The 26,481-nt window shown below is 38.2% G+C and overlaps 5 protein-coding genes across 6 annotated transcripts; 2 read left to right on the top strand and 3 right to left on the bottom strand.

Moving 5' to 3' along the window:
• LOC18782607 (pollen receptor-like kinase 3) lies at window positions 354–3,102 on the top strand. The gene is made up of 3 exons (XM_020559301.1): window positions 354–1,537; window positions 1,586–2,161; window positions 2,256–3,102. The coding sequence occupies exons 1-3, from the start codon at window positions 736–738 to the stop codon at window positions 2,975–2,977; spliced, it is 2,100 nt and encodes a 699-aa protein (XP_020414890.1). The 5' UTR covers window positions 354–735; the 3' UTR covers window positions 2,978–3,102.
• Window positions 7,270–10,361, top strand: LOC18783945 (exocyst complex component EXO70A1). Its single transcript, XM_007214880.2, has 2 exons — window positions 7,270–9,648; window positions 10,121–10,361. The coding sequence occupies exon 1, from the start codon at window positions 7,525–7,527 to the stop codon at window positions 9,403–9,405; it is 1,881 nt and encodes a 626-aa protein (XP_007214942.1). The 5' UTR covers window positions 7,270–7,524; the 3' UTR covers window positions 9,406–9,648; window positions 10,121–10,361.
• Window positions 11,079–13,997, bottom strand: LOC18781668 (transmembrane protein 87A). Its single transcript, XM_007215193.2, has 5 exons — window positions 13,618–13,997; window positions 12,397–13,315; window positions 12,042–12,137; window positions 11,705–11,841; window positions 11,079–11,539 (listed from the first exon to the last, which is right to left on the bottom strand). Exons 1-5 carry the CDS (start codon window positions 13,809–13,811, stop codon window positions 11,365–11,367), a joined length of 1,521 nt encoding a protein of 506 aa, XP_007215255.1. The 5' UTR covers window positions 13,812–13,997; the 3' UTR covers window positions 11,079–11,364.
• LOC18781965 (sm-like protein LSM1B) lies at window positions 14,532–17,438 on the bottom strand. Its single transcript, XM_007215088.2, has 5 exons — window positions 16,652–17,438; window positions 16,132–16,200; window positions 15,928–16,043; window positions 15,768–15,830; window positions 14,532–14,848 (listed from the first exon to the last, which is right to left on the bottom strand). Exons 1-5 carry the CDS (start codon window positions 16,710–16,712, stop codon window positions 14,771–14,773), a joined length of 387 nt encoding a protein of 128 aa, XP_007215150.1. The 5' UTR covers window positions 16,713–17,438; the 3' UTR covers window positions 14,532–14,770.
• On the bottom strand, window positions 20,206–23,209 carry LOC18781865. 2 transcript variants are annotated; one of them, XM_020558811.1, is made up of 6 exons: window positions 22,856–23,209; window positions 22,592–22,667; window positions 21,151–21,677; window positions 20,835–21,012; window positions 20,636–20,699; window positions 20,206–20,539 (listed from the first exon to the last, which is right to left on the bottom strand). In XM_020558811.1, exons 1-5 carry the CDS (start codon window positions 22,859–22,861, stop codon window positions 20,680–20,682), a joined length of 807 nt encoding a protein of 268 aa, XP_020414400.1. In that variant the 5' UTR covers window positions 22,862–23,209; the 3' UTR covers window positions 20,206–20,539; window positions 20,636–20,679. The 2 variants fall into 2 exon arrangements, with proteins under 2 accessions (XP_020414400.1, XP_007216439.2); XM_007216377.2 differs by having other exon boundaries at window positions 20,206–20,699.

Consider the following 26,481-nt stretch of genomic DNA (forward strand, 5'->3'; position numbering starts at 1 on the left):
TTTTTCATGCTTGGCAGTTGGATCTATTGGGTTTTCCTCTAAGCATGCATGCACATCATTTAAAACTCTGTAAACGCTGAAAAAAAAAAAAAACTAAAACAAGTTATTCTTTTTCTTTTGTTTGCTGCTGCATCTTCCTTAAAGTAAAACCAACACAACCCACCGAGGCTTTTCAATTTCCATAAAGAAAACACAAACCAACATTTTACCACAATATACTATTAGGGTGTTAGTTGGATTAACTCAGGTATTTGGTGTGCACCGAAGTGGTCATTGATTCAAACCCCTACAGTACCCGTGTGTGAGTTTTCCCTCTTTTCCCTTTCTAATTTTGGAAGAAAAAAAAAAACATTTTACCTCAATATTTAGTAACATAATTTTTTATTATTATAAGAAATATCAACTTTGCGGTGACTCTGGCCCTAGAATAGAATTTATTTACAATGTGATTGCAGCTGGAAACCCAGGTAAGCAAAGTCCATAATGTTCAATGAAAAAGAAAACGGTTATAACGGTTTTTTGAACCAGGCTTGACTTGTTCAAAGAAAGAAAGGGTGTTCACCAAGTCCTTTAGGCCTCCCTCTCATTCTGAGGCTCTTTAGGCCTCTCTGATTTCTGAGGCTCTCTTCCTCTCACCCACCAAAAAAACACAAAAAACAATCACCCCCAAAATTTTTGCACACCCCAACTACGATGCAGCACACAACCAAAAAAACTTTTTCCGACTAAAAAATTATGGCCGTAACCTGGTTTTTCTATCACCGGCCGCACCACCTACTCTTCTTCTCCATCATTTTCTTTGTCCTCCCTTGTATAGCATACTCGCTAGCCGAACCCGAAGCCTTGCTCAAGCTCAAAGAATCCTTTAAAAATGCCGAGGCACTCAATTCTTGGACCCCCGACACTGCGCCATGTGCCCGAAACACACAATGGGCAGGACTTATTTGCGCCGATGGCATCGTCACAGGGCTTCGTCTCGGGGGAATGGGTTTAGCAGGGGAAATTGACACGAAGGTCCTAGCTGAAATCAAGGGCCTTCGCACCATGAGCTTCGCGAACAATAATTTTTCGGGGCCAATGCCCGAGTTCAACACCTTGGGTCCTGTGAAGGGTCTTTACTTGTCGGGCAACCAATTTACAGGGGAGATTCCGTCTAATTTTTTTGTCAAGATGGAGTCTCTGAGGAAGCTGTGGCTTTCGAATAACAAATTCACTGGCAACATCCCTCCTTCGTTGGCCACGATTCCCAATCTTCTCGAGCTGCACCTCGAAGACAATGGATTCAGTGGGAGCATTCCGGTGATCAATCAATCAACGTTGGTGTCACTCAACATGTCCAACAACAAATTGGAGGGGGAAGTTCCTGCCAGCATGTCGAAATTTGAAGCGTCGTCGTTTGCTGGGAATGCCGGCCTCTGTGGAGGGAAATTGGGCAAGGAATGTGCAAAGCCAGAGCCTCCTCCTGCAGCATCAACAACCCCTAATGAGAACAACAACAACAACAACAACAACAACAACGACAACAATGGTGGAAATGGTTCAAATTCGAAAGGCAACGGGGGAAGCTCCAAAGTTGTTGTGGCAGTGTCAGTAGCTTCGGCGGTGGTGCTGGTTGCTCTCATCGTCCTGTTTTTCGTGAAGTCGAGGCGGAAGGGGGAGGAGGAAGATTTCGACATGCCCGGGAAGGAGAACATAGAGAAAGCAGATCATCCGGACTCGGTTGAGCTGAATGTGTCGGAGATAAAACAAAAGGAAGTGGTGGTGGACCGCCCCTCAAGCTCGAAAAGGACAGGAAACAGCTCGAGAAAGGGGTCCAACAATGGCAAGGGAGGCGGAGGAATGGCAGAGCTTGTGATGTTGAATGAGGAGAAAGGTGTTTTTGGGCTGCCAGATTTGATGAAGGCCGCCGCGGAAGTGCTTGGAAATGGGGGCTTGGGGTCATCTTACAAGGCGGTCATGGCGAACGGGTTCGCGGTAGTGGTGAAGAGAATGCGGGAGATGAATGGCATGGGAAAAGATGGGTTTGATGCAGAGATGAGAAGGTTTGGAAGTCTACGCCATTGGAACATCTTGACACCTCTGGCATACCACTACCGGAAAGAGGAGAAGCTCTTGATCTATGAGTACATTCCCAAGAGTAGTTTGCTTTATATATTACATGGTATGAAATTAATTTAACCTTTCTGTTTTTCCTTTTTTTTTTCCCTCTCTTTACACTGGAAGGAAATCGAACTCTAAACTTGCTGATTTTGTAGGTGATCGGGGACCGTCCCATGATGAACTTGATTGGCCTGCCAGGCTAAAGATTATTCAAGGCACAGCAAAAGGGCTGGCTTATATTCACACAGAATTTGCATCATGTGATGTGCCCCATGGCAATCTCAAATCAAGCAACATACTACTTGGCCCTGACTATGAGCCATTGCTCTCAGACTTTGCATTTGGGCCTTTGATCAACACTGCAAATGTAGCACAAGCGCTATTTGCATACAAAGCCCCGGAAGCTGCAGAACATGGCCGAGTCTCTCCCAAATGTGATGTGTATTGTCTAGGGATCATAATTCTTGAAATCTTGACAGGAAAGTTCCCTTCTCTATACCTCAACAATGGGAAAGGAGGGCTTGATGTGATCCAATGGGTTCGATCAGCAATCTCCGAAGGGAGAGAATCCGAATTGTTAGACCCCGAAATTTCAAGCACGAAGGCTTCACTTGGTGAAATGGAGAAGCTCTTACACATTGGGGCAGCATGTACTGAGAGCAATCCAAATCAACGATTAGATATGAGGGAGGCCGTTACAAGGATAGAGCAGGTACAAGTTTTGGGAAGTGACCATGTGCCACGCACAAGTCATGCACCAACTTTGAGAGAAGGGGTTGGAGAGCTCCCCGGGGAGACAAGGCTCGAATCAAACACGATCGGAAGTAGATCAGGGCGCCTTGATGGAGACAATGACGCTGCCTTTTCCATATCTTAATTGGCGATCGAGTTATGTTAGGCAAAGGCAAAATGATAGATGGTGGTGTGACCTCAAAAGAAAACTTGAGCTTCAAGGAAGGGAGTCAGAGTCAGAGTCAAAGTCAGAGAGACCTCCACAATGGTTTTTCTGTGGCATTATTGCACAAGTCTTGGGCAGGACAGAAAAGAAAAGACAGAATGAAGATACAGCAATGCATGTATTAAAAGTATAAATATACGAACATTAACACATTCAACTTCTGCTTGAGCATGTGTTGCTTTACTTGTAAAAAAACAATAGATAAATTTGCTTGAAGATAGACCAAAATATCATTTGTAAGCTTGCAATGCGATTTTATTAGCTATTGCGTTTGAAAAATTATATATACTTAACTAAATATAAGTGTTCCCTATTCTGCAAAATTCTATGATAAAACTCTTTTATTTTATTGTTTTAGGAACCTTCTCATGTCTGTTTTATAATCAGTTTTAAAATTGATGACGTCTCAACTAGAGTGAGAATCGTAGCTTACGTTAAATATTAGTCGATCTTATTTTAACGTGTATAATTAATCGTGTCAAATGACTTGATACTAAGCTAAAAAAAACTTCCACTTCTACAAAATTCGTGGCTAATTTCAAGTTAGATTCATACAATTATAGTTTGCCAATTTCAGGTTAGATTCATATCGTTTCACTTTCACGAGGCCACAGTTTATTTCAGCTAAGTCAACCCTTCTCTGGTTTAGAAGCCGTGCATACAGTTGGAAAACAGCAACCCAAAAAAAGAAAAAAAACGTCATACAGCTGGAGATATGTATATTATAAAGGGATAAATTGTCAATTTGTGATAGAGCAAAAGAAACCGGGCGCAGAACAGAACAATGGCCAACTATTTTGCACCGAAAGCCTCATTTAAAATTTGGAAACTGTATGTTAATAATTATTTTGTACTCTACTTGACATTTACCGATGCTAATTCACTGAACCAAGATCGTAATTTGTCACTCTATATTCATTATAATCCCAGGTTCTACTAATAAATAACATAATTAATCGATACAAAAACTATGCATCAATGATATTATTTTAAACGTAAAGAAAGTGACACATAACATAAGAAAAATGGAAAAGGTTAAGGAGAAGGTTGCTAGAATTTCCCTTTATAATAAAGAAAATTGTCATCAGACAATTGTAAGATCAGAATTGAGCTACTGCATATTGAGAAACGTGTATATAACAGGATAATATTGTTTTGCTATATTCAACTAATTACTTCTGTCATATGTGATAAGGATTTCACATAGCGGAGCATGATTGGATGAAGATAGTAAAACAATATTATTCCCATGACATGTAAGTTTTTTTTCATTGCATGACACAAATCTTAATAAAGCGCATTCATTGGGACCAATAGTACTTCTTATGCTCCTAAAGCCGCTTGGGTCTAACTTGAAAGAAGGGTGAAAATAACGACAAAGGGCGGGGTTGGAGTCGGGTATGCCATTATATCCTCGTCTCGTCGGGTCAATGGCAGAACTAAGAATTTTTCGAAGGGTGGGCTAGCTAAATTTTTTAGCTTAAAATCTAATGATATTTTTTAACTTACAATTTCTATAGATATATTTTTTCTATAAATAAAAGTATACATTAAATCATATAATCCTAATTCATAGCCCTATTAACTAATTTTCAATAAGTTTAGAATATAAAAAATATAGATTAAATGCAACAAAAGGGTTAATTTACGAACAATGGGGAAACCACCAAGAAGACCACAAAATAGACTTTGGAAAAATAATATTTCCCTATTCATAGAAATAGCGGGGAAATTGCCAAAAAGACTACAAAACGAGGGCCCCAACCACAAGTGCGAACGACAAGTTGATGGGCTATATAGGTTTAATTTTGTTTTTATTTAAATATGGGTCACAATAGGTTAAAAAAATTATCTTCAAAAAACTACATGGGCTGGACTACAACCTAGGTAGCCTTGTAGGTACGCATCGGGTAAATGGTGTCATAGGAAACTTATATCTTCGAGTTGATCATCCATCAATTTCGAATCCCCACGATATCATAGTTGTGTGTGTATGAGAAATTCCAATTTCCTTTAGTTTAGACTATCGTTTGTGCGCAAAAAAAAAAAAAAAAAAACGCTAATTCCATATCTTTTTGCAAAGTTGAAATTAAGTCTCCAAATTACAAACAAAACAGAGGCCTCAAATGTTAAAAACTTGCCCATCCTGGAACTTTTCAAAGTACTAGAATAACGTAGGGCAACAAAACATAGAGCAATAAATGAGCACGAAAAATAATTTGCTTATCCTTAAACGCAGCCCGCAACACTCGTGCAACTCTGAAATTCAAACAGTTTTCTCTCTCTCCCTTCTAGATTGTTCTTACCAAAATAATAAATGTATAGTGTGTTGTACTAGTAGCCACCTACCTTACGCCAATCAATAAATAACAAAATAATATTTATTTTTTTAAAGACAATACTGCACACAATATGCTTATATGATCCCTTTAAATTTTCCTTCATGGATTTAATTTTTCGGGGGGAGAGATACGGATGATTATAGCGTGTGTACGTGCAAGCAAGCATGCATGCACGTGAATGTCGGCCTATTTTGGCAGTAGATTAGTTGACTTCATTAATTTCATCATTTAATTTCGTGATTAGTTTAAGTTTGGCCAATAATTATTATATTAATTATAGACAGAGAGCCAGCAAATCATGCTCTTGTTTCGCTGGCATTGCACAGATTTCTGCTTTCATGATAAAGGATTAATTAAAATTAATTACTGCAGAAGGAGAGCCAAATGTCAATACTTAACTAGGCCTTTGGGCTTCCATCTGTGTGCAACAAGCCTCATTTTAGTAAGTTTGGCCCATCACTGTGGCAATATAGATACAAAACTCATTTGAGTAACTCAAATTTTTGGAAAATTACTAGATAGGGCTCATCTGGATTTTCCTGCCATATGACATAATGAATCTAGTTAAATCTATCATTTCTTCCATAATTTTGATTATAGAAAAAACGTTATAATAAATGAAAAATCTTATATGAGAAGGTCAATTACTCAACTTGCCACGTAACAAAAAAGAATCAAGCGAAATTTTGCGTACACTAATTTCTTTGGATATACAGTATACTTGAAGAGATAATTGAAGTATGACCATGGGTTTTCTAATACGTGATAAGCCCATATGAAATTTGATGTGACCACAAAGCAAAGCAATGCCGTAGATGTTTATTTTTTTGGTGACATCCTGTGACAAAAATGATAAAAACTCAAGAGAAGAGGAGTAAACCCAAAATATTGTGTGCTGAAAGGGTGAGCCAATCCGACACGCCGTCAACATGTTGAAGAGGAGAGTAGTAGAAGTAGAAGTAGTAGTAATTCGGGTACGATGGTTTGAATTGAACGGTCAAAATTCAACCCAATCAATTCTAATATAGGCACACATATCTCCCTTCCTTCCGCATTCTCTCTCACTCTTTTGTCCTTTTTTGGGTAACGTCTTAGCATGACCATGTCATGTTGGTTCATGTTGGTTGTTGGCATTACCAACCTACAACAACATTATCACAAAATTAGAATAAAACACCTACTTATCCCATCTTAATTACCCTTGTATTGCACCACTTTTATAATACAAATACGATACGACCCATTTTATGTATTGCACCACTTGTAAATTGCGTCATGGGTGTTGTACTTGATTATTATAAATTTGAGACGATTAAGTCTGACTATCTATGACCCTGTGTGACATTAAGTTGACTCTGCGTAACTTTAAGTGGAGGTGTACCATATAAGAATAATATTATCACATTAATGACTCAACTACTTACATATCTAATACTTCTATTTAGAAGCGCTTTTTTAGAAGTGTTTCTATTCTACTAGAAGAACAATGTGAAAATTTGTATTGAAAATTAAAGTGCTTATTGGAAAAGCACTTGAAAGTGATTCTTAGAAAAGTACTTGAAAATAATTCTTTGAAAAGTACTTGAAAGTGATTCTTGAGAGGGCTTATGTGACCTCGAAACACTTATAAGTTTTTTTGCTCAACACTATGAAAAGTTTTTATCTATTTTAGAATCATTTCTATAAATAAACCCTAGTTGGAACATAAAATTACTACTCAGCAAAAATGAACACTGCTCGACTCCTTGTTAGTTGAAAAGTTTCAATTTCCGTACAAGAAGGATTCAGTTTTAATCACAAAATACAGCGGCGGCATATGAGCCCCCGTGTCTTGGACAAGTCATGTTTGAGTAGCAAAAGGGAGTCAAAACTGTCAAAAATTGAGTCTTTCTTGCAATTTTACCTTCTTCCATTTTCCCATTTTTCCATTTCCACAGTGTCTCTCAACGACTGACGCTACGGTCGCTATTACCACCACAATTGACAAACGCTCCAGAGCAACAAATTTTTTTTTTCCCACAGCTGCCTTTCGAAGACCATCGTCTACTTCCTGAACTTCCAATCTTTTTTCCCCCAATTTTCAACTATCGCCACCACCACCAGCAGCTCAAAACGCAGCGTTTCATGGAAGCTCCAACTCCGCCTTCGCCTACAGAGCTCGACGCGGCGGAGAGGATTATTCTCCTGTGGGACTCGACGGCCTCTGAAGAAGCCAGGGAACGAATGATATTCGAAGGCCACCGCGACGAAGTCGATCGCTACTTGCAGGCCGTCGATGAAATCCAACGCTCCATGTCCTCCGCCTCCCTCGTCTCCGTCGACGACCAGGCCAAGCTCAACTCCGCCATCCAGATCGCCATGGCGAGGCTCGAGGACGAGTTCCGCAACATCCTCCTCAACCACACCTCTCCCATCGAGCCTGACTCGCTCACCTCCACCGATCCGAGCTCGTCCACTCACTCCTGCTCCGCTGATTCAGTCTCCGAGTTCGAGGATTACTCTGCCGAAGACGACTCCGGTTTGACCACTCCCAAGGCCTCCTCCGCCTCCGTCGGTGACGCCGACGAGCTGCTTCAGCGGGGCGATTCGTCGAACACTTGCAGCTACAGGTCCACCAGCAGCATCCGTGAGCTCGATCTCATCCCCTCCGATGCCGTCGTCGATCTCCGCAACATCGCCGAGCGGATGATCGCCGCCGGTTACCTCCGCGAGTGTATTCAGGTGTACGGTGGAGTACGGAAGTCCGCAGTCGACTCGAGTTTCCGAAGGCTAGGGATTGAGAAGTTGAGCATCGGCGATGTTCAGAGGCTTCAGTGGGAGCAGCTCGAGGCCAAGATCCGACGCTGGATACGCGCCGCCAAGGCCTGCGTCAGGATCGTCTTTGCCTCGGAGAAAAAGCTCTGCGAGCAAATCTTCAACGGCATCGGCACCGCCATTGACGACGCTTGCTTCATGGAAACAGTGAAGGGCCCCGCGATTCAGCTCTTCAACTTCGCCGAGGCGATCAGCATCAGCAGGAGGTCGCCGGAGAAACTCTTCAAGATTCTCGACTTGCACGACGCTCTGATGGACTTGATGCCGGATATCGAATCTGTGTTTGAATCGAAATCGTCCGAATCGATTCGGATTCAGGCGGTGGAGATCCTGTCGAGGCTCGCGGAGGCGGCGAGGGGGATTTTGTCGGAGTTTGAGAACGCAGTGCTTCGCGAACCTTCTAAGGTCCCGGTCCCGGGTGGGACGATTCATCCATTGACTCGGTATGTAATGAATTACATCAGTTTGATATCGGATTATAAGCAGACTTTGAATGAACTTATTGTGTCAAAACCCTCTACGGGGTCGCGGTACTCCGGCGACCCCACCACCCCGGATATGGAGTTTGCCGAGCTGGAGGGAAAGAGCCCTTTGGCTCTGCATTTGATTTGGATTATTGTGATTTTGCAATTTAATTTGGATGGCAAGTCCAAGCACTATAAGGATGCTGCAATAGCTCACTTGTTTATGATGAACAATGTTCATTACATAGTTCAGAAGATCAAAGGGTCCCCGGAACTGAGGGAGATGATCGGTGACGATTATTTGAGGAAGTTGACCGGGAAGTTCCGCCAGGCGGCCACTAGTTACCAGAGAGCTACTTGGGTGAGCGTGTTGTATTGTTTGAGGGATGAAGGGTTACATGTGAGTGGGAGTTTTTCTTCTGGGGTGTCAAAGAGTGCTCTGAGAGAGAGGTTCAAGTCTTTCAATGCCATGTTTGAGGAGGTTCATAGGACACAAGCTACTTGGTTGATACCGGACTCTCAGCTTAGGGAGGAGCTAAGGATATCTATCTCAGAGAAGTTGATCCCAGCTTATAGGTCGTTTCTTGGGCGGTTCAGGAGCCATATAGAGAGTGGGAGGCATCCGGAAAATTACATCAAGTATTCGGTCGAAGATTTGGAAACTGCTGTATTGGATTTCTTTGAGGGGTACTCGGTATCCCAGCACTTGAGGAGGAGATCTCAGTGAATGTGATCAAATTGAAGTTAAGTTTTGCAAGTTTAGAAACTAGGACACATTCTTTGAATTTTTTTGTGGAGTGTTCGGGTGATGATGGTGCTGGTCAGTCTGAGATTCAATGAGCTTTCCATTTTAATGCAAACCCTACATAGTTCAATATTCTGTTGATTGGAGGAGATCAGATTGTTTGTGAAGATCTCAGTTGTAGCTCTACAGAGTGGCCAAGTCTACAAGCCTGAATGCTTCTGCCCTGTAAGCATGTTATTTATTATCATTATTATTATTACTACTACTACTAAGATCTAGATTTTGTTTCATTTGTTCATATTGGAATTGTTGTGTGTGTGCTTTGTTCCACTCTTTTTAATAATATCAAGAAGCAGTTTCTTATAATTAGTTCCAGGTGACTTGTATACCACGTCATATTTTAGCCTTTTCATAAGGAAAATTTGGAAAATGAAATCTTAGATAAGTTTTGACAATTATAGCAATTTCCAACACAAGCTTCAGATGATTTCTATGCCATATCGTAACTTTCTGGCCATGATTGAGATGCATATGGAAAATGTTGTATAAATAGGCTTTGACATCAAAGAGGAAACCTTATGGACAATTGCTTCTAATTTTAGTAAGTAAAACCGGGCATGTGGAGTCGATTTTAATTAAAGTTCATTTGAAGTTGTTTGCATCTCTCAGTAACTAAACTACCATGTATAATTTGTAGCTTTGTCCCTTCAACTGCCCCTCCCAAATTGCATTACGGTGCCTCTGCCTTCTCTGCTTCAGTTGAGGTTTCTGTATGTTAAATGAGTTAGTTTTCTAATTACCTTAGTTTTGCTCCTTATGTTATTTATGATATATAATAAATTTAGGTTTACACTTGGCATTTTTATTGAATTTCTCTCGGTAAATGTAAATATGTTTTTATGGATTTTATAAGAGAAAGTTCTGCGATTAATAAGTTAGCTGTAGCCCGGATCTAGAATATATTTGGCAAGAGTTGGTGCTTCTGTTTGTTCTGAACCAATATTTTGGAATTCCTATTCCTTCCAACCCTGCAAATCTAGCTTAACTTGGGCACAGCCATTCTTTCATCATGTGGAAATGTTTCCCATGGCCGAGAGAGGACTTCCAACCAGGCATCGGGGTATCGATCTCTCGTCGGACCTGCAAGATTTTGCATCCACTAGTACAGAGCAAACAATTTCCTCACCTTTACATTTCATAAAATAACCTTCAGGATCAGATGATGATTTGTTAAAATAAGACATTTCCATTGACATAGTTCATTCAATCTGTCGGTTCTAGGTATTATAACAAAATATTTGAACTCGTCACTTATTTTCAGCCAGATGGTGTTCGCACAATCCTTCTACAAAAGCTAACAAATCATTTTTCATGCAAAGGTGCTATGATATCAAATGAGTTCCACGCGCATCGTAGTTTCTCTGTCACAGGAAAAATTCCCATAACAAGGAAAATGCAAAGGATCCACTCTATCAGGTACTAGATCTTACGGTAAAGAATCACATACGTGCAAACACCTACAAACCGTGCGCTCGAGAGATTAGAGCATTGTAGCTCAAGCGGTTAACATTTGTTCCCCCACCGGCACCCGTGTTCGATCAACAAATTAATATAAAAAAAAGAACACAACCAAGGGCTTTACTGAGATAATATGCGAACCGCCAATGATATAAATATATTTAACAGAAAAGAACACAACAGATCTCATTTGCGTATCTTTGATTACTTGTAAGTGGAACAATTAATAATAACGAAATAATCAAATACACAAGGGCATGAAACAAAACTAACTAGCTAACGTTATAATCCCAACATACAATTTGAATTTTCTATCCCATGATCAATTCTGCTCCTCTGTATATCATACGTTCCCTTTGTAGCATAGGAGCAGCTGGATATTGTTGCAATGCAAACAAAATATTCCAGCTGGGTGGTTCTACTTTACTCTATCTTGTCTTCTTCATCACCACCTTTTGATAACCCATTGCTGCTTTGCATTGCTCTAGCTTCTGGTGCACTAAGGACATCCTTAGCAGGCGTTAGAGATGGCTTTATGAGTGTCAAGGTCGTATCGTCCTTGTCAAACTCTTCGCTTGCATCTCCCAAGTAAGCATATCTAAGAAAACAGAAGAGAGATAGGGTGGGGACAAGGGATAATTCATATACCAAAAGAAGGAAGGGTTGCCAGTTTTCAAATAAAATATACGAAAAGGGTAGATTCATGTAACAAGTTTAAACATGAAAACTTTTCTGAGTGAAAGGATGGAAGCCAGATCTTTACCTTGTTGAGTTCTGCGATGGTGCCCAAAGAACGCAGATGACAAATAGGAGAGAGAAAGATAAAACTTGCCAGAAGGCAGGGATGATCCATGCATTCTGCCACTGCTCATTGTACACATCATTTGATTTGAAATATAGCTGCAAGTACAAAGTTCAAAATGCTTGACTTGCCAAGTTAAAAACAAAGAGAGCTGCACACACGATAATGTTGTATTCAACAGATGCAAATCATTTATCTGTAAGTAAAAAATTATCCTGAACATGCACCCACAACCAAATCACAAATACTTTATTCATCTTCTTAGGTGAAAGTGCATGCATTTCAATTTCGAGATTACCTCATAGCATATCCAACCCACGGACACAACGACAGTCACTGCCAAAGCGTTGGTAAACTTCCTGTAAATATCAAGTTTAACCATCATTCGCCTAGCCTGCCACATCACAGAAGCAAGAAGAAGTTATCAGCCAGATACTTATAAGGTAAAGTTCTTGACAGAAATTGGTGGCATCACATCATGCAGCATACATTGAACCTAAGTATACCAACAATACCCCTGGATAAGCCACAAACAAGAGATGAATGGTAAACTATGGTTGACTAAGAGTAAGCAAGTGCAGAAAATTAGTAAATGAAGTTTATATTGAAAATAATTCACTAAATATCCTTGGAATCAAAACCAAAGCACGTACCTGAAGCTTATTTAAAGTTGCGGAGAGGGAAGTGAATATCCAAAGAATGAAGAAAGCATCCAGTATTGCAACAGGAAGAACCAAGAACAACCTTGCCTTTCCGGAAAGATCACTTACTGCACCTACGTTTTCTACCATCTCAAGAACCTCGGATGCCACAAAGAAGGTCAGTCCAAGCAAAATCACCTTCGATGTAAGCCCACCAAGGGAAGGCCTTACAACACCGAAGCCCATGGAGACCATTAAAAGTATCACACGTGCCACCGTACGTTTAACCGTCCCAAAGGTAACTGCCCATACAGTTATCCCAGTTGGTCGGACTCCAGTCTCGTTGAATTCAGCATACTCAAAATACCATAGAGCCATCTCAAACATACCCAGTGTTATTACCAGAGTGATACAGTTCTGCAATGGGAAAACTTCTCTCCAAAATCTTGCATACTGTGAGAACCAAAAGATCCCAAGTATGACAAAAGCAAGGGACATAAACCCATAGAAATTCATAAAAGGTGCCATTCTACCAGGTAAATACCCAGTAGGGTTTTTCCATATAGTTTTCCCCTCAACAACCAAATCGTTCAGCTTCAGATCGCAATGAATGAAATACAAATTGTACATCCCAGTTTTAGTAATCAGTATGGATTTGGATGGCAATGTGGCAACTTTCTCATGTGCTTCAAATGAGACACCAAATACCTGAGGCCAACCTGGATTCTTAGTAGACGGGCGGTGTATGATTTCACCTTCGGTACAAACTCCCAGTTTTGCAAGATCCCCTGTGCAACACACTGCTCTTTGACCACCATAGGCTGAACCCCCAATAGTCTCTCTATCCTCCACCTCAAAAACAATGGCATGGACAGGCCGTGAGCTCAAGTTAGCAGATTCTTTGCTTCTCCTAAATGTAATCTTTTCAAAGCTGGTTCCAAATTATAACACAAAATCAGACAATGGGTACAAACAGAGTGCAAGTACAAAAAAAAATAAAAATAAAAATCAGCTGCAGCCACTAACACATGAACTGGCCAATCACATTCAAAATTCCCATGAAAAAGCTTGGTATCTTTACAATTTACAAACCAGAATTACCAATTATGCACCCAATTAATCAAATATTCAAGTGAAGCAAATTGGGCAGCAGGATCTTATCCAATTACAAAGTAGACAGACTACAGCTAGAAAGCAAAGAGAGGAAATGGGAAAATGAAATTCATGATTTACCGTATAAATGAGTCGCCGTTGGCAGAGACGGAGGTCGATTGAGTAGGGGCAGAAGAGTAAATTCCCTCGCTACCGCCATGGACGACAAAGGCGTTGCCTTTAGTGGCGAATCTCTCTTCGGCGTACTCGTGGACCGAAGCTTCCACGCTCAAAACGCATAGCAGAAGAGCAAGAGATGAAGAAGAGAACCACATTTCAATTTCAAAGCCCTAAATTCCAATACCCCAAAACCCAAATCTAAGAGACAGAAGAGAAAGAGAGGAAGCTTCTCTCTGGTGGTCTCTGAAATCTGATCTGTTTTAGCTTTCAGCTGCCTTTGTCTCTCAAGACTCTCTCTCTCTCTTTCTCGTTTCTACTCTTTCCACTTGAGGCTTGCTGGGACTGTGTTTAATTAATGTTTGTTTAATGTTGAGGTTTGAGAGACAGTCTTGTGTATAATGCACGTATGGCTTGGTTTTCGTGTGAGTGAGGTTAAAGCCGTTGAACTGAATGCACGGGGGAACGTGCGAAACCACGAGCGTCCGATTATTTACTTTTCATATAATAATAATTTATTATTTATGGATTTTGAATATAAATAATGTGTTTGTTTGGTTTGGGCTTTGAGACTTTGAGTAAAAGCCTGGGCAGTAAGATTTTCATGCTTGTGTTGTGAACTTGTGACGAGACGAATGCCATCAAAGTCAATGCTGTCGGTGTTTAGAAGAATTGGACACTCCATTGCACACTCTTGTTCTGTGTCGGCCGCCTGATCACGTGAATTGTCCAGCTATCCGATGAGAAATTACTGGAATTAGTACTGTGTCGACTTTGATGCGTCATTCTTGGTGTTCATTTGATTCTTTGATGTTCTTTATTGGGTCAAAAGGGTTTATAAACAAACTAAATCAGAGTCCCTTGGACTTTCGAATCCACACAAATTTTTGTCATACTACTAAAAGCAAAGGGATACTTCCATTCAACTCAGACAAATATTACAGAAACAAATTTGAACTATTGTTCATTACAATTATAATTTCCAAGGATTTTAAAACCTCTAACCATCTACGAACACCAGACAACCTGAGGGAGAAGACGACAAAGAAAAGAAGCCGCTATAATATTTGCGGATGGACGACAAGTGAATAACTCCATGAACTTGGAGCAAAATCCTTTAATCCATGTCAAGGAACTCCATTCTTTTTCTCATGGTACCTTTAAGATCAGACGCTTCTCGTTCTGCTTTCTGTGCCTGCACAATTACAAGGCAAATCATTTGTACAGGATTCCAATAAAAGTGGCAAAGCAAAGCACATCAAAATATAACAAACAAAGCAGAACCAAATATAACAAGAACACTGGAAAGGAAAAATGGAAAACCATTTATTCATGTACCCTACCACCAGGAAAGCCCTAATTCAAACCCCACTCAGGGACCAACATCTTTTGGCCAGGTTTCTAGACATTCTGCCTCTTGGTATGACTTTTGCAAAATGGCTTACCAAGTTTACTCAAATTCACAGAATTATTTTACCCCAGTTTTGGTTACCTAGAAACCTTTTCTGTTGATCTGTTGACTCCAATACATGAAGTAAACAGAAATACAAGTAAACATTTTTATGGTGGTCATTTGAAAAAAAGGGCATAGACATTAAAGGTGCTTAGAATTTCATCTACTAACACAAACTCTTCAGAAAATATATTTGGGCTAATCATTACAATCACCTTTACTCTAGCAATGTCAGACATTTCTCTCTTCTAGAAATGTTAATGATTTCTCTTATGGATACTTAAACACACATAGAACAAGTGATCCTATTATCCCGCCAGACATTTGTATGCTTACATTTTGAACATATAGCGCAAAATTAAATACACCGGCTCAAGCATTCTATACACTGGAATCAAACTTCCAAAGTTGTGACGAACATATGCTTCTAAACTGCATCATTCACCTACTAATTTCCATTGTGAATTTTATTCCCCTAATCTTCTCAATATTTATTTTCAAACCAAGTGTTTTAAAATCATGCAGCTTTACAAACTCAATCTGAAACAACTCAGTAACTTAAACAAATTGAAGTCCAAAACAAAGTTTTACTTCATGAAGGAACTGTGGGAGTTCATATCAACACACCATTCATAGATAACATCAAGCTGGTAAGACTTACACTTTTGATTTCTGCAGCCGAAACACGAGTCATGTGTGGTGGAAGTTCCTCTCTCTCCGAATCCTAGAACATCAAATGCAGATCTTAACATTATTCAAAGATGCAAAATTTCAATCTCTTATAAGTTGTAGATGCCAAACCAACTAATAACTAATCATACCAGCTCGCCAATTAGAACAACATTCTCCCCACGGATTACATAAAGACCTAAAGGGATGTCACAGTAAAGTTCACCGACAATGACTCGCTCACATGCACCCTCGAGAACAGCATTGGCTGCAAATCAGAAATAATAATAATTTTAGAAGATTGAGCAAAGTTTAGCATGTGTTTCCCACAACAATAGAGGAGATAATGTTGGTACCAAATTGATCAAAAGAACGAAGAATCCCCAAAAGCTTCCGACCATCTCTAAGCAGCACAAGAAGTTTTTCTGCAGCATGAAAAATAACATCAGACCACTGGGCCTTTACTGCAAGAAAACTAAAAAGCCACAACTAAAACCATCATGCAATCTTCGAGTCAATTCATTGACAGCGAGATTTAAAGAAATATTGTTATGCACCATGCACCAACTTCAGACCACATAACATACTTTTACACACTTCTGAAGTATTAATGTATCTATAAGGTAATTCAAATACGAGAGGAAGAAAAATTCAAATGGAAACCTATAAATAACATAGAATACATTGAAAACAAAAACCTTGAGATGAAATTGAATAAACAAATTGAACCATAAAGAACACAAACAAGAACAAATCAATGGCACAGTGACAAAGATGCATGAAAACAATCAGGAAAGAACTAGAAATGATATCATAACTTCATGCAACCATTAAATTCATAACCACAGAAAAAAGTAGAACTTAGAGAAAGCATACTGTCAAGATAGCTGGCAAGAGAAGTGGAGAGGTAGACATCTTCGGGGCCCGCCCAAGACATTGGTGTTTCTTCCTAGCTCTAAAAACTTCAACTTTTTCGGTTTAACAAAAATCACCGAAAAATTTACCAATATCCAAACCAAAAATGGCATTGGCAGCTCAGGCTTCTCTCTGATGCCCCGCCAAGACCCTTCAATTTCCTCGAAGATAAACAACACCAAAACCAAGGGCCTAACTTCGAACAAAATAAGCAAAAGACCCTAACTTAAACGAACTAAGCAAGAAAATCCTAGCCTTTTCAGATCCAAAAACCCTAGAAATTGAGAAGAAACAAAGAATTCGAGGCTTCTCTTCCGGATTAATGGGACCGGATAAATTTGTAATTAAAAAAACACTCAGATCCAATCGCCCCGGAAGAGTACGAGGGGGAGAATTCGGCCGGGGAACCGAGAGAGAGAGTGAGAGAAAATCCAGAAATAATGGAGGCAAGGGGTTATTTTATTTATTGGGTCGAGAATTACAATTATTCTAGGGTTTGGAGAGTGACATGGTTTTGTATGGAAGTTAAGCAAATATCTTTGAGGTTTTTTTTTTTTTTTTTGGTTGTTGTTGTTGTTGATCAAACATCTTAGGATTGCTTCTTTAGGAAGTACTTATGCTTATAAGCCTTTTTATATAAAAATCTCAAATTTTTTTTTTTAAAAATTAAGTGCTTCATGACAAAGTACTTGGGAATGCTTCGTGACAAAGCACTTGGAAATGCTCCCTAAAGAAGCATATAGCTCTAGAAAGTGCTTTTAAACGTTTCTGCCAAACATTATCAAAAGCGTTTTTAGCCTTTTTAGAAGCACTCTCGGAAGTGTGTTAGTAGTTTCTCTATTGGTTTTGTCTAATTTATCATTTGATTTTTTTTTTTGGGGTCGAAATCTTTTATTTGAATTTGATTCATAAATGGGAATCGTTGGATGATTCATAGATGGAAATAGTAAATGGTAAATTGTGACAAGTAAATAAATAGAAGGGTAACACTACTATACTAAATGAGTGCTGCTATTTTCATGTCTGTCCTATTTTCCCAGTCACTTTGTAAATTTGAAAAAACACAATCTTATCTTTCCACCCACTATTATTCATAAAATACCTTTTAATTATCAATTCTATTTTTCTCATTCTTTCTTCTCTTCCTTCTCCCCTCCCCTGATTCAATCTTCCACCATGAAGCAAGCTGGTTCCTTCATCTTTGGAAAATGTTGAGAGGTCCTTTTTTGTTCAGTTTGAAAGGTCTCTTTTTGTTCTTTAAAATTTTAACGTTGTAGTTGGGTGAATGGCTGCTGAATTTTTGCTTCTATTTTTTCTTTTCCATGCAAACTTGAACAACTCACTTGCCCAGTAATCCACCATGAAAGCAACATGTTTGAAGCAAAGAGAGAGCCCATATAGATGGAATGGAAGTACGTTAAAAAAATAAAGAAGCAAACACAGTTTAGATATATTTCATTTTAGAAGCAAACACAGTTTATTTTGTACAAAGAATATGAAGCACAAGCGCATGACCTCGCAGTACAAAAATCCTAGATTACTTATTCCAGTTCCGAACCAGTTGGCGTCTTTTAATACATTACTACATCAGGTTTTGTTTTGTTTTTTTTCCTCTCTCTCTCTCTCTCTCTCTCTCTCTCTCTCTCTCTCTCTCTCTCTGGGAACTGAAGACAATTTCTTTTATCTTTCAAGAGAGCAAAACAAAAATGAATGGGCTTGTTTCGACCACCAATTTTAGAAATACAGAGTGAAAATAACAGCACACTACTAAATTTTAATTTTGTCAATTTAACAGTTGTATTAGAATTCGGTCTGATTTGACTCAATTTAGATCTAAAGCACATACTAAATTTGTGTAATATTACTGTTCGAATTATACGCTTTAGCCTTATACTATAAGTATAATCAAATCAAACTGAACTATTTTGTAACCGATTTGATTCAGTCGTTTGATGAAACAATCAATTGCAGTTCCTCTAGTACATGTCAAATATAAATTCATGTTGTATTCTTTGACGTAGATTGAACCGAATCAAATCAAATAATTGTGATTTGGTTTGATTCAATCTAAGATCATATTATTGGTGTAAAACGAACTGAACTACTCAAGTTGATTTGATTTGCCTGATTTAGGTCCAGTTTGGGATTGCTGTCACTTTTAAAAAAAGTTGCTTTTATTGTGCTTTGAAAATAATTAGCTGTAAAGTAAAGCAACTCCATGTTTGGTAAACAATATTTTTAAAGTGCTGTTAGTACAAAAAGCAGTGTCAAAACCGTTTGGTAAATTTTAATATAAAAATATTGTAACTGTGAATAATGACTAAAATAGACATGATGTTAAAAGTATTATATACTAATCATGTGGTGGTAGTGGTAGTGAAGGGTGTGGTGGTAGTGATGGCGGTGGTTGTGGAGGTAATGAATGTGGTGGTGCAAGTGGTAGAGTTGGATGTGGAAGTGGATGTGATGTCATTTTTTAAAATGAATGATGGTATTTTGGAAATTAAAAAAATTCATTAAAAGTTCATCTCTGCTTCTTTTGAAAGCAGCTTTGAAAAGCAACGCAGAGCCTACTTTTAAAAGCTGCTGTCAAAAGGCCACTGCTTTTAAAATAATCGGGATATTTTATTTTTACCAAACACCTTAAATTGCTTAACTTTAAAGTGAAGCAGGTTTTTAGCGAAAAAAAAGCAATTCCAAACGGGGCCTTAAACAATCAAATGGTTTTTTGCTCACCTTATCTATGTTTTATTCTCTTAACACAATTTTTATTATCCTTCTATTTAATTTGGGAAAAACTTGCATCATTTCCTAAGTAGGAAGTTTTACATTCATGTCCATAACAGTTGGAGTTTAATACGTGTGTGTTTTTATTTTCATGTTGTTGACGCATTATTTTTGCACATGTGTGGTTTGATAAGCGTGGATTGTGGAAATGGTCAATACTGCAGGGAATTAAGCGAGTTCCTCCTAAGTTTTAAGGAGCCAAATTTTTTCTTTAATAAAAAACAAACCAAAAATGGGTTGATAAGTGTGGATTGTGGAAATGGCCCATGAAGTGCAAAGCCCAGTTTATTTCAATCCTACCTTATTAGGCCTTCTCACAAAATTTTATCATATGATCCCTCAATTGCAATCTCCCTGTTCTTAAAGTGTTCTTATTCATGACATCCCTGATTCAACAATTTGACAGTCTTATTTTCCATTTAATGTTTCTTATTGTGCTCAGTTCAACCATGTTTATAATTCATTATATTAAAGGTGGTTTTGTGTAATCTCACTTGGCATTTAAATGAAGAAAAGAAAAGAAAATTGATGGGCTAATGGTTGGCATTCAAATTGAACTTCATTCTGAAAACAAGGGGCTCTGGGCAGGTGAAGAGAATCAGAAACTCTGAACCATGCCTTCATAAGTTTATGTCAATCTAATATTTATTCACCTCAAATTATATTACAAGATAGCAATTCAGCCAAAAAAAAAAAAGGAAAAAAAGAGAAAGAAAAACAAAAGACAGAGAAAAATGTGTAGAAAATAAATAGGACGAAAAATGTAGATATCGTCTAGCTCAATTTGCCAGCACAGACTACAGAAATCCCTTGTCCCCTTGAAATTTCATAACATGCATTGCAACTGTTTACACAGATGCAACCATGAAAAAAAGGGGAACCGCAGACGTTAACAAAATAGAAAAGCTGTCTCAGTCATACATGCATATTTTATGATCATCTCAGAAGCCACTGGGGATGAACTTATTGATGATTTGGTGTTGCCCCTATGAAATTTCTCAGACTTTGCCAATTTGAAGTATTTGACTTGAGTTCATAATTGTATGAAGCATAAACTTCTGGCTGCAGATAAAAAAAGAAGAAGAAGTTTAATTAGCATATATGAAAGTGAAAAGAGTGGCAGTCTCATTTCAATGAAATCAAAAAGGATTCTCTTACCTTTGTAATAACTAATAAGAATGCCAATAAAGTCAGAGGCACACTCAAATTTCTAGGACTATATCTGCAATGAAAAAAAAAAAACAGGTCACATCAGATCCACAGAGTTTGTGCAATTTGGTTCCCTTCTTTCTTCCCCCCTTCTAAATTTGAGCATGTTATAAATCATGCTATTTGAAGAAAAGAAAACAGCACTTACATTCAGAATCTGTCTTGACCCATTTACATCCATTATTAATTTTCTCTTTTGTATCATCTTCAGTGTTACTTTCCTTCTTTGTTGGAATCTGTCTATCCTCCAGGTATTTCTTCATCGATGCTGCTCGAGAAGATCCTTGCGGATTGATGATCTTCTTGTTAAGCATTACCCTCAAAAGCTGCAAGTCAAAATATGGATGATCAATTAGGATGGTACTTAATTAAATAATTGACATAATTTTATAATGCATATGTGCATGTTCATGTTCATGGAAGCTTTTCACATAGTTTTTGTGAGCTTAGTCATGGTTTCATACCTTCTCCATTCTTGACTCTTGAAGTGTATCTCTCAAACTTGGTTGTGGTGCAAATCCACTTCTGCAAACAAACATCTTCTTGAGAAGAAAAGAAATAGATTTCTTCCCAATTGCCTTCTTATTCTTATCTCCACAAATTTCTTTGCATCTACCAAGTATGACACTAATAGTCTTCTCAATGTCTTCATCCTTGTGATCATCTGCTGAATCGGAGCAAAGTGCATTGCTGTTTCTCCGATCAACCTCCAAGCTTGATGGGCAGTTTAGAAATCTGTCCAATGGAAGATCTGCGATTTCCTTTTCGATGTTTGGTTTTCGCGTTAAGAGCTTTGTTAACTCTTTATGTAATTTGCCAACCTCTTCAGGAGTGAAATTATCTAGTATTTCTTCTGATGAAGTTGGATCTTCCTGAATATCTTGGCTTTCAGCTGCATTTTCTTTCAAATCATTGTTTCCAAAAGTTCCAATTGCTAGTAATCCATGAGGCCAGTCACTGAATTCTTCACGAGGCTCTTGTTTTGCAGGATCTACACAATAAATACATAATTACATGACAAATCCTAAACAAGATATATATGATAAGAAATTAAGATCATAACTGACATGAATGATATGGGAGTTGAAAAGCTGCATTACCCTTATATTTATTATATATATGGACAGGCCATATTGAAAATAGTGCAAGCCTTTTTTTTTTTTTTTTTTTTTTCTGCCTTTCTGTACATGTAACTTTAACTTGTGCAGCATTTTCAAAGTGTCTTTTTGTAAAGACAGTAGATCTACTTTGTGCTCCAGAAAAATGATCCTTTTAAGAACCCTACATCACATGCACTTTCCTATTGCTTTAATCTATATGAAAAAGTACGTGAAACCTCTTACTGAAACAAAAAAGCACCAAGACTTGATCAAAATCAAGAGCTTTGGGATCTGATCATGGAATATTGTTGGATTTGAAACTTACAATGAGGTTAAGAGTATGGAATTTGGCAGAAATTGCATATACTGTAGATCTGGATCTTTATACACAATGCAACTGGTTAACTTAGTTCATTGATAATTCCATGTTCTGAATCTGAATCAATTTGAAGTACACGTCTGCTCATTAACATGATCCTAGAATGCCGGTGTTATCAACAAATCGTGCATTACTATGGATTCATCTTGAGATCCACAATTGTGCACGACTCACTCACTTATATAATACACGTGAACGACTGTTGCTAGCACAACTCTTTAATTAATTAAGATCCTAGTAAACTAATTGCTTTTCGCTTCAAAATGGAAAATAACCCTTAACATTGCATATATAGCTTGTTAAAGAAAACAATTCCCCCTATATAGGAAGCAAATCCCATCACTTAGATTGAAGCACAAACTATGGACCATAAAAGTAACATAGAAATGCAGAGTTTTTTTTTTTGGGTAAAAGAATAAAGCTTACGAGTAGTAATAGGAACTGTATTTGGTTTCTTGTTCCCCTGCTTTCCATTAAGCTTATTTTGCATCCAACCAAAAAGCTGCAATCAAATAAAACCAAGACCATCATTGAAGAACTTCATTTGCCAGTCATTCAGACCTGTTTCAGCTGGAAAAAACAAAGGAAAAAAAAAAAAACCAATCTCTCTGTCTCTCTCTGTTTCTGTGACACACAGAAACAAAGACATAAACACAAATGTAAGTTTATGTAACAGAAGCAAAGACTCACCTTCATTTTCTGATATACAAATAGCCAAGGATCTTCTGAGTTCTGACAGAAAGGTGGTGGAGATGGTTGGAGGAGAGTGGTGGGTTTTGTTTTGCAGAAGTGAGGTGTTCAAGAGCAGATCTTAAAAGCCAATGAGAATTGAGCTTTGGGAGAATAAAACTAAAGATGGAGGGTTTTGTTGAATTTCATGGCCAAGCTGATCAAAGAGGGTTGGCTAGCTAGCTTGATTTCTACTGGTTCAAGTTCCTAAACACAGGCTTTATATCTTTGTATCTAGACACTATCTTTGCCAACTCTCCTCTTGCCTCTCTCTCTCTCTCTCTCTTATATAATAACTCACACTACCATACACCACTAGCCCAAAAAACATTCTGTTTAATTCTTTACTTTGCTTTTAATTTATTTACTCATATAGTTTAAGCCGCACCCATACTTAATTACACATGGGTCAATCTGATTTTGCGGACACATTGTTCTGGAACATCTGCTGTGAATTGTAGCCTCTGTGTCACCAATTTTATCCACATGAAATTTGGAACCAATCTCTATACAATTTTGCTATGCTACATTTTGTCCAACTTGTGATTTTTAATGCCTTAATTGTGTACTTAAATCCCTTTTAATATTTCATGGTTTTCACCAACCTCTTCGACAACCTTCTTCTTCTTCTTCTAACCTCAATACATGCACATAAATCAGTCACTTTTGTACTTTGTACTAGAACTCTGCAATTTTGCAAGTAGTCAAGTCATTTACTTTGGAATGAAGCATATGCTTAGTCTATCATGGTTTGCACAAAAAAGTTGCTTGCTTCAAACACTGCTTTTGCTATTAATTCTCACAAAGATGTCAGTAGATGCCCCTCCAAAAATGGCATTTGTTAACATAATGCAGTTTCAAAGTCCAGCCTATCAATATGCTAGCTTTTTGTCACCGAGGGCCGTTTGGGAGTGATTTTGGAAAGGCCAAAAATCACGTCTATGAAGAATCACTTCTCCATATAATCACTTAAGGTGGTTTTAAGAGATTTTATAGAGAAGCGCATGAAAGCTTCTCCCCAAAATAACTTAAAATCACTTAAAGTGATTATATGAATGAGTACATAGGATATGCTTCTCCTCATAAGTGGTTCTAGCCTTCCCAGAATCACTCCCAAGTTCCTAACTTACTTCTGAAAGTGCTTTTTTTATCTTCTTCCATTAATACTAACATTTCATACAGATGGCAGATGGGAAAATGTTGCTCCCAAAAGGGCATCTTGGTAGCATAATTCAGTTTTGAATCCTACAACAAATTATTTTGCCACTGCATTTGCTTGTCCAATGCACAAGCTTTCAGCAGGAAAAAAACAATGAGCCTAATGGGAACAGAACAGAGTAGAGGAAGCCTTAAGAAATTTTACTCTGGCCAGCAGATAACAGTTGGAGGCTACCTAGCAATGTACATCAGGAAACTTTGCTGAAAAGTTTATGAGAATAAAAATGACATGTTGATGGCAGATCCAGACAAATGGTTTAGGTTATAGGAACTTGGAGGCATGGGCAGCATGCAACATTAGCAATTTATCCAAATATAACTTAAAATAATGGGGCCATGAACAAAAGGCCATCAATCTTCAAGTGAAGAAAAACCTCACGTTCGCGTGGGAATGTCCCTCACTCACCGGACTGGCAGCCTCATAATCTCACCTGCCTCCCCCCAAATCTTGTAGGGCACAAAAAACCTCTCACAACAATGCCAAGCTGCTTCAAACTCATGGACCCTTTGGCCAAAAAGAACATCTCATGGACCCTGTTCTTCTAAGGACCAATAGAAATGCTACACTAAACACTAGTGTTATGAAGTTCAGCAATGTTTGGGACCGTTTTTGGAATGCTTAAAAGTGTTTTCTAGCAACTAAAAGTGCTTTTGACAACATTTGATAGAAAAAGTTAAACTGACTTTTTTGGAAAGCACTTTGAAGCACTTGGGTTTTTAATAAAAATTTCAACATGCTTCTGTTAAAATTGCTAAAAATAAAAATATTCAGGAGCAGTGTTTTCTATAAAAATAGCTGCAAACAAGCCCTTATTGTACGTAGTTAGTGATTGTCTATTTGTTAATTCCCTTTTTTCATAATAAAAGTACAACTAAAGTTTAGTTATCATTCAAGAGGAACGTGTATTTTTGGTTACATTGGGAGGAAAGAAACCCCTTGGAGTTTCGAATTTGGGTGTCAAGCAGAGGGAAAAAGGGAGGCCATCACTGTGTTACCTGCTCTCGACAGAGGAACATGTATTTGATAGCAATGAAAACTTACATTCTTTGAAGTTAAATTATACCTGAAAGGGCAAAAGGATAAATAATATACCACACATGCCAAAAGTACTATTGGTCAAGTTATTGGAAAGATCTGGTCATTTCCCAAGAGATATTTCAAAGTTTAATCTCATTTCATGACCACCGTCACCAAGATATGCAGGAAACACAAAATGAAGATGAAGAACATGTTGGAAAAATCTCATTGAAACATGAGCAGAACAAATCCCTCTGCAACAAAGAGAAGCAGAAAATTCTTCAACTACAGATCTCTATTTTGAAGGGACACCTAATATTATGGAGACATATTAATTGACTTGAAATGAACCATATCAAGCAATTTGATGACTGCCCATTTTTCCAAAATCCTACTAAAAAACACCCCCATTGAATCCCAAAATTGATAAAAATGCATGGTTTTTGTTGTGTTTATCAAACCCTCATGAAACCAAAAGATAACATATTTCGTTGCAAATTATGAGTTGATTGGCCAATACGAATGGAGTCTAGTCCAATAAAAAAGGAGATAGACTTGCGGACCAATGATTTCACGGTCGAACTCCTATGTAACTTTGGTAGTGTGTGTTTATATTAAAATCAACAAACTGGCCAACTGTGAGATGTGAAGAAAGTTTTCAATTCAATGTAGGCTTCCACATCATCGTATTGTGGACCACCACAGTGGAGCCGGGTTAGGTTATGGCAGTTGGCCACGTGTCACGACAAAGAGAGTCCCATCATCTTCTGTCGGACCAACACGTGTACCAAAGAATGAGAGGTTGACTTGTACCAAAACTACCATGATTCATATCGTTCCTCGACTGCCCGAAAAAGGCAAAAACTCTCTCTCTCTCTCTCTCGTGATCTGCTAAATATCAAACAAATAGCAGCAAACCATCCTTCTGATTTCTGCATAATTAATTATATAGTTAATTCATTGCTTCTTTCAAGACCTCCCCATCTTCTTCTATATCTTTCTTAAACATGATTAATTTGGATTATACCAATATAAACAGTAGTATCTTAGAGACAAACCCTGAGAATTATAATTAAGTGAGCATAATTAAACACAGTTTACTTGGCTGAGTGTTGTGTCCTGTCACTCTCACATTGCAGGATGCCACATCAAATAAAGGCATTGCCCCAAAATCCAAGGCCAAAGCTTGGCTTAAACAAACCCTTTGATTGGTGCAAAGTTGCAAACCACTCTCACATGCATGGACAAAACTTAATTAAACAAAAACCAACATGTGAGATTGTGCAGTTCGTACAGAATTTTTTACATTGCTTAATTACTACTCGCATGTTGAACAAATCAATGAAGCTAT

The sequence above is a fragment of the Prunus persica genome, chromosome G3, assembly GCF_000346465.2.
Source record: "Prunus persica cultivar Lovell chromosome G3, Prunus_persica_NCBIv2, whole genome shotgun sequence".
In the NCBI taxonomy this organism is placed as follows: domain Eukaryota; kingdom Viridiplantae; phylum Streptophyta; class Magnoliopsida; order Rosales; family Rosaceae; genus Prunus; species Prunus persica.

Bases quoted from the DNA above. Each gene is read 5' to 3' on its own strand.
- LOC18782607 (XM_020559301.1), top strand. From the start codon at position 736: ATGGCCGTAACCTGGTTTTTCTATCACCGGCCGCACCACCTACTCTTC. The intron at 1,538-1,585 runs GTTCAAATTCGA...TTGTTGTGGCAG, and splicing joins CGACAACAATGGTGGAAATG to TGTCAGTAGCTTCGGCGGTG. The intron at 2,162-2,255 runs GTATGAAATTAA...CTGATTTTGTAG, and splicing joins TTTGCTTTATATATTACATG to GTGATCGGGGACCGTCCCAT.
- LOC18783945 (XM_007214880.2), top strand. From the start codon at position 7,525: ATGGAAGCTCCAACTCCGCCTTCGCCTACAGAGCTCGACGCGGCGGAG.
- LOC18781668 (XM_007215193.2), bottom strand. From the start codon at position 13,811: ATGTGGTTCTCTTCTTCATCTCTTGCTCTTCTGCTATGCGTTTTGAGC. The intron at 13,316-13,617 runs GTAAATCATGAA...ATTTGGAACCAG, and splicing joins AACGGCGACTCATTTATACG to CTTTGAAAAGATTACATTTA. The intron at 11,540-11,704 runs GTAAAGATCTGG...CTGTTTTCTTAG, and splicing joins CCATCGCAGAACTCAACAAG to ATATGCTTACTTGGGAGATG.
- LOC18781965 (XM_007215088.2), bottom strand. From the start codon at position 16,712: ATGTCTTGGGCGGGCCCCGAAGATGTCTACCTCTCCACTTCTCTTGCC. The intron at 16,201-16,651 runs GTATGCTTTCTC...TTCATGCTGCAG, and splicing joins TCTTGCCAGCTATCTTGACA to AAAAACTTCTTGTGCTGCTT. The intron at 16,044-16,131 runs GTACCAACATTA...TCTGATTTGCAG, and splicing joins TCGTTCTTTTGATCAATTTG to CCAATGCTGTTCTCGAGGGT.
- LOC18781865 (XM_020558811.1), bottom strand. The intron at 21,678-22,591 runs GTAAGCTTTATT...TTTATTGTGTAG, and splicing joins TACAGTTCCTATTACTACTC to ATCCTGCAAAACAAGAGCCT. The intron at 21,013-21,150 runs GTATGAAACCAT...TTTGACTTGCAG, and splicing joins AAGAGTCAAGAATGGAGAAG to CTTTTGAGGGTAATGCTTAA.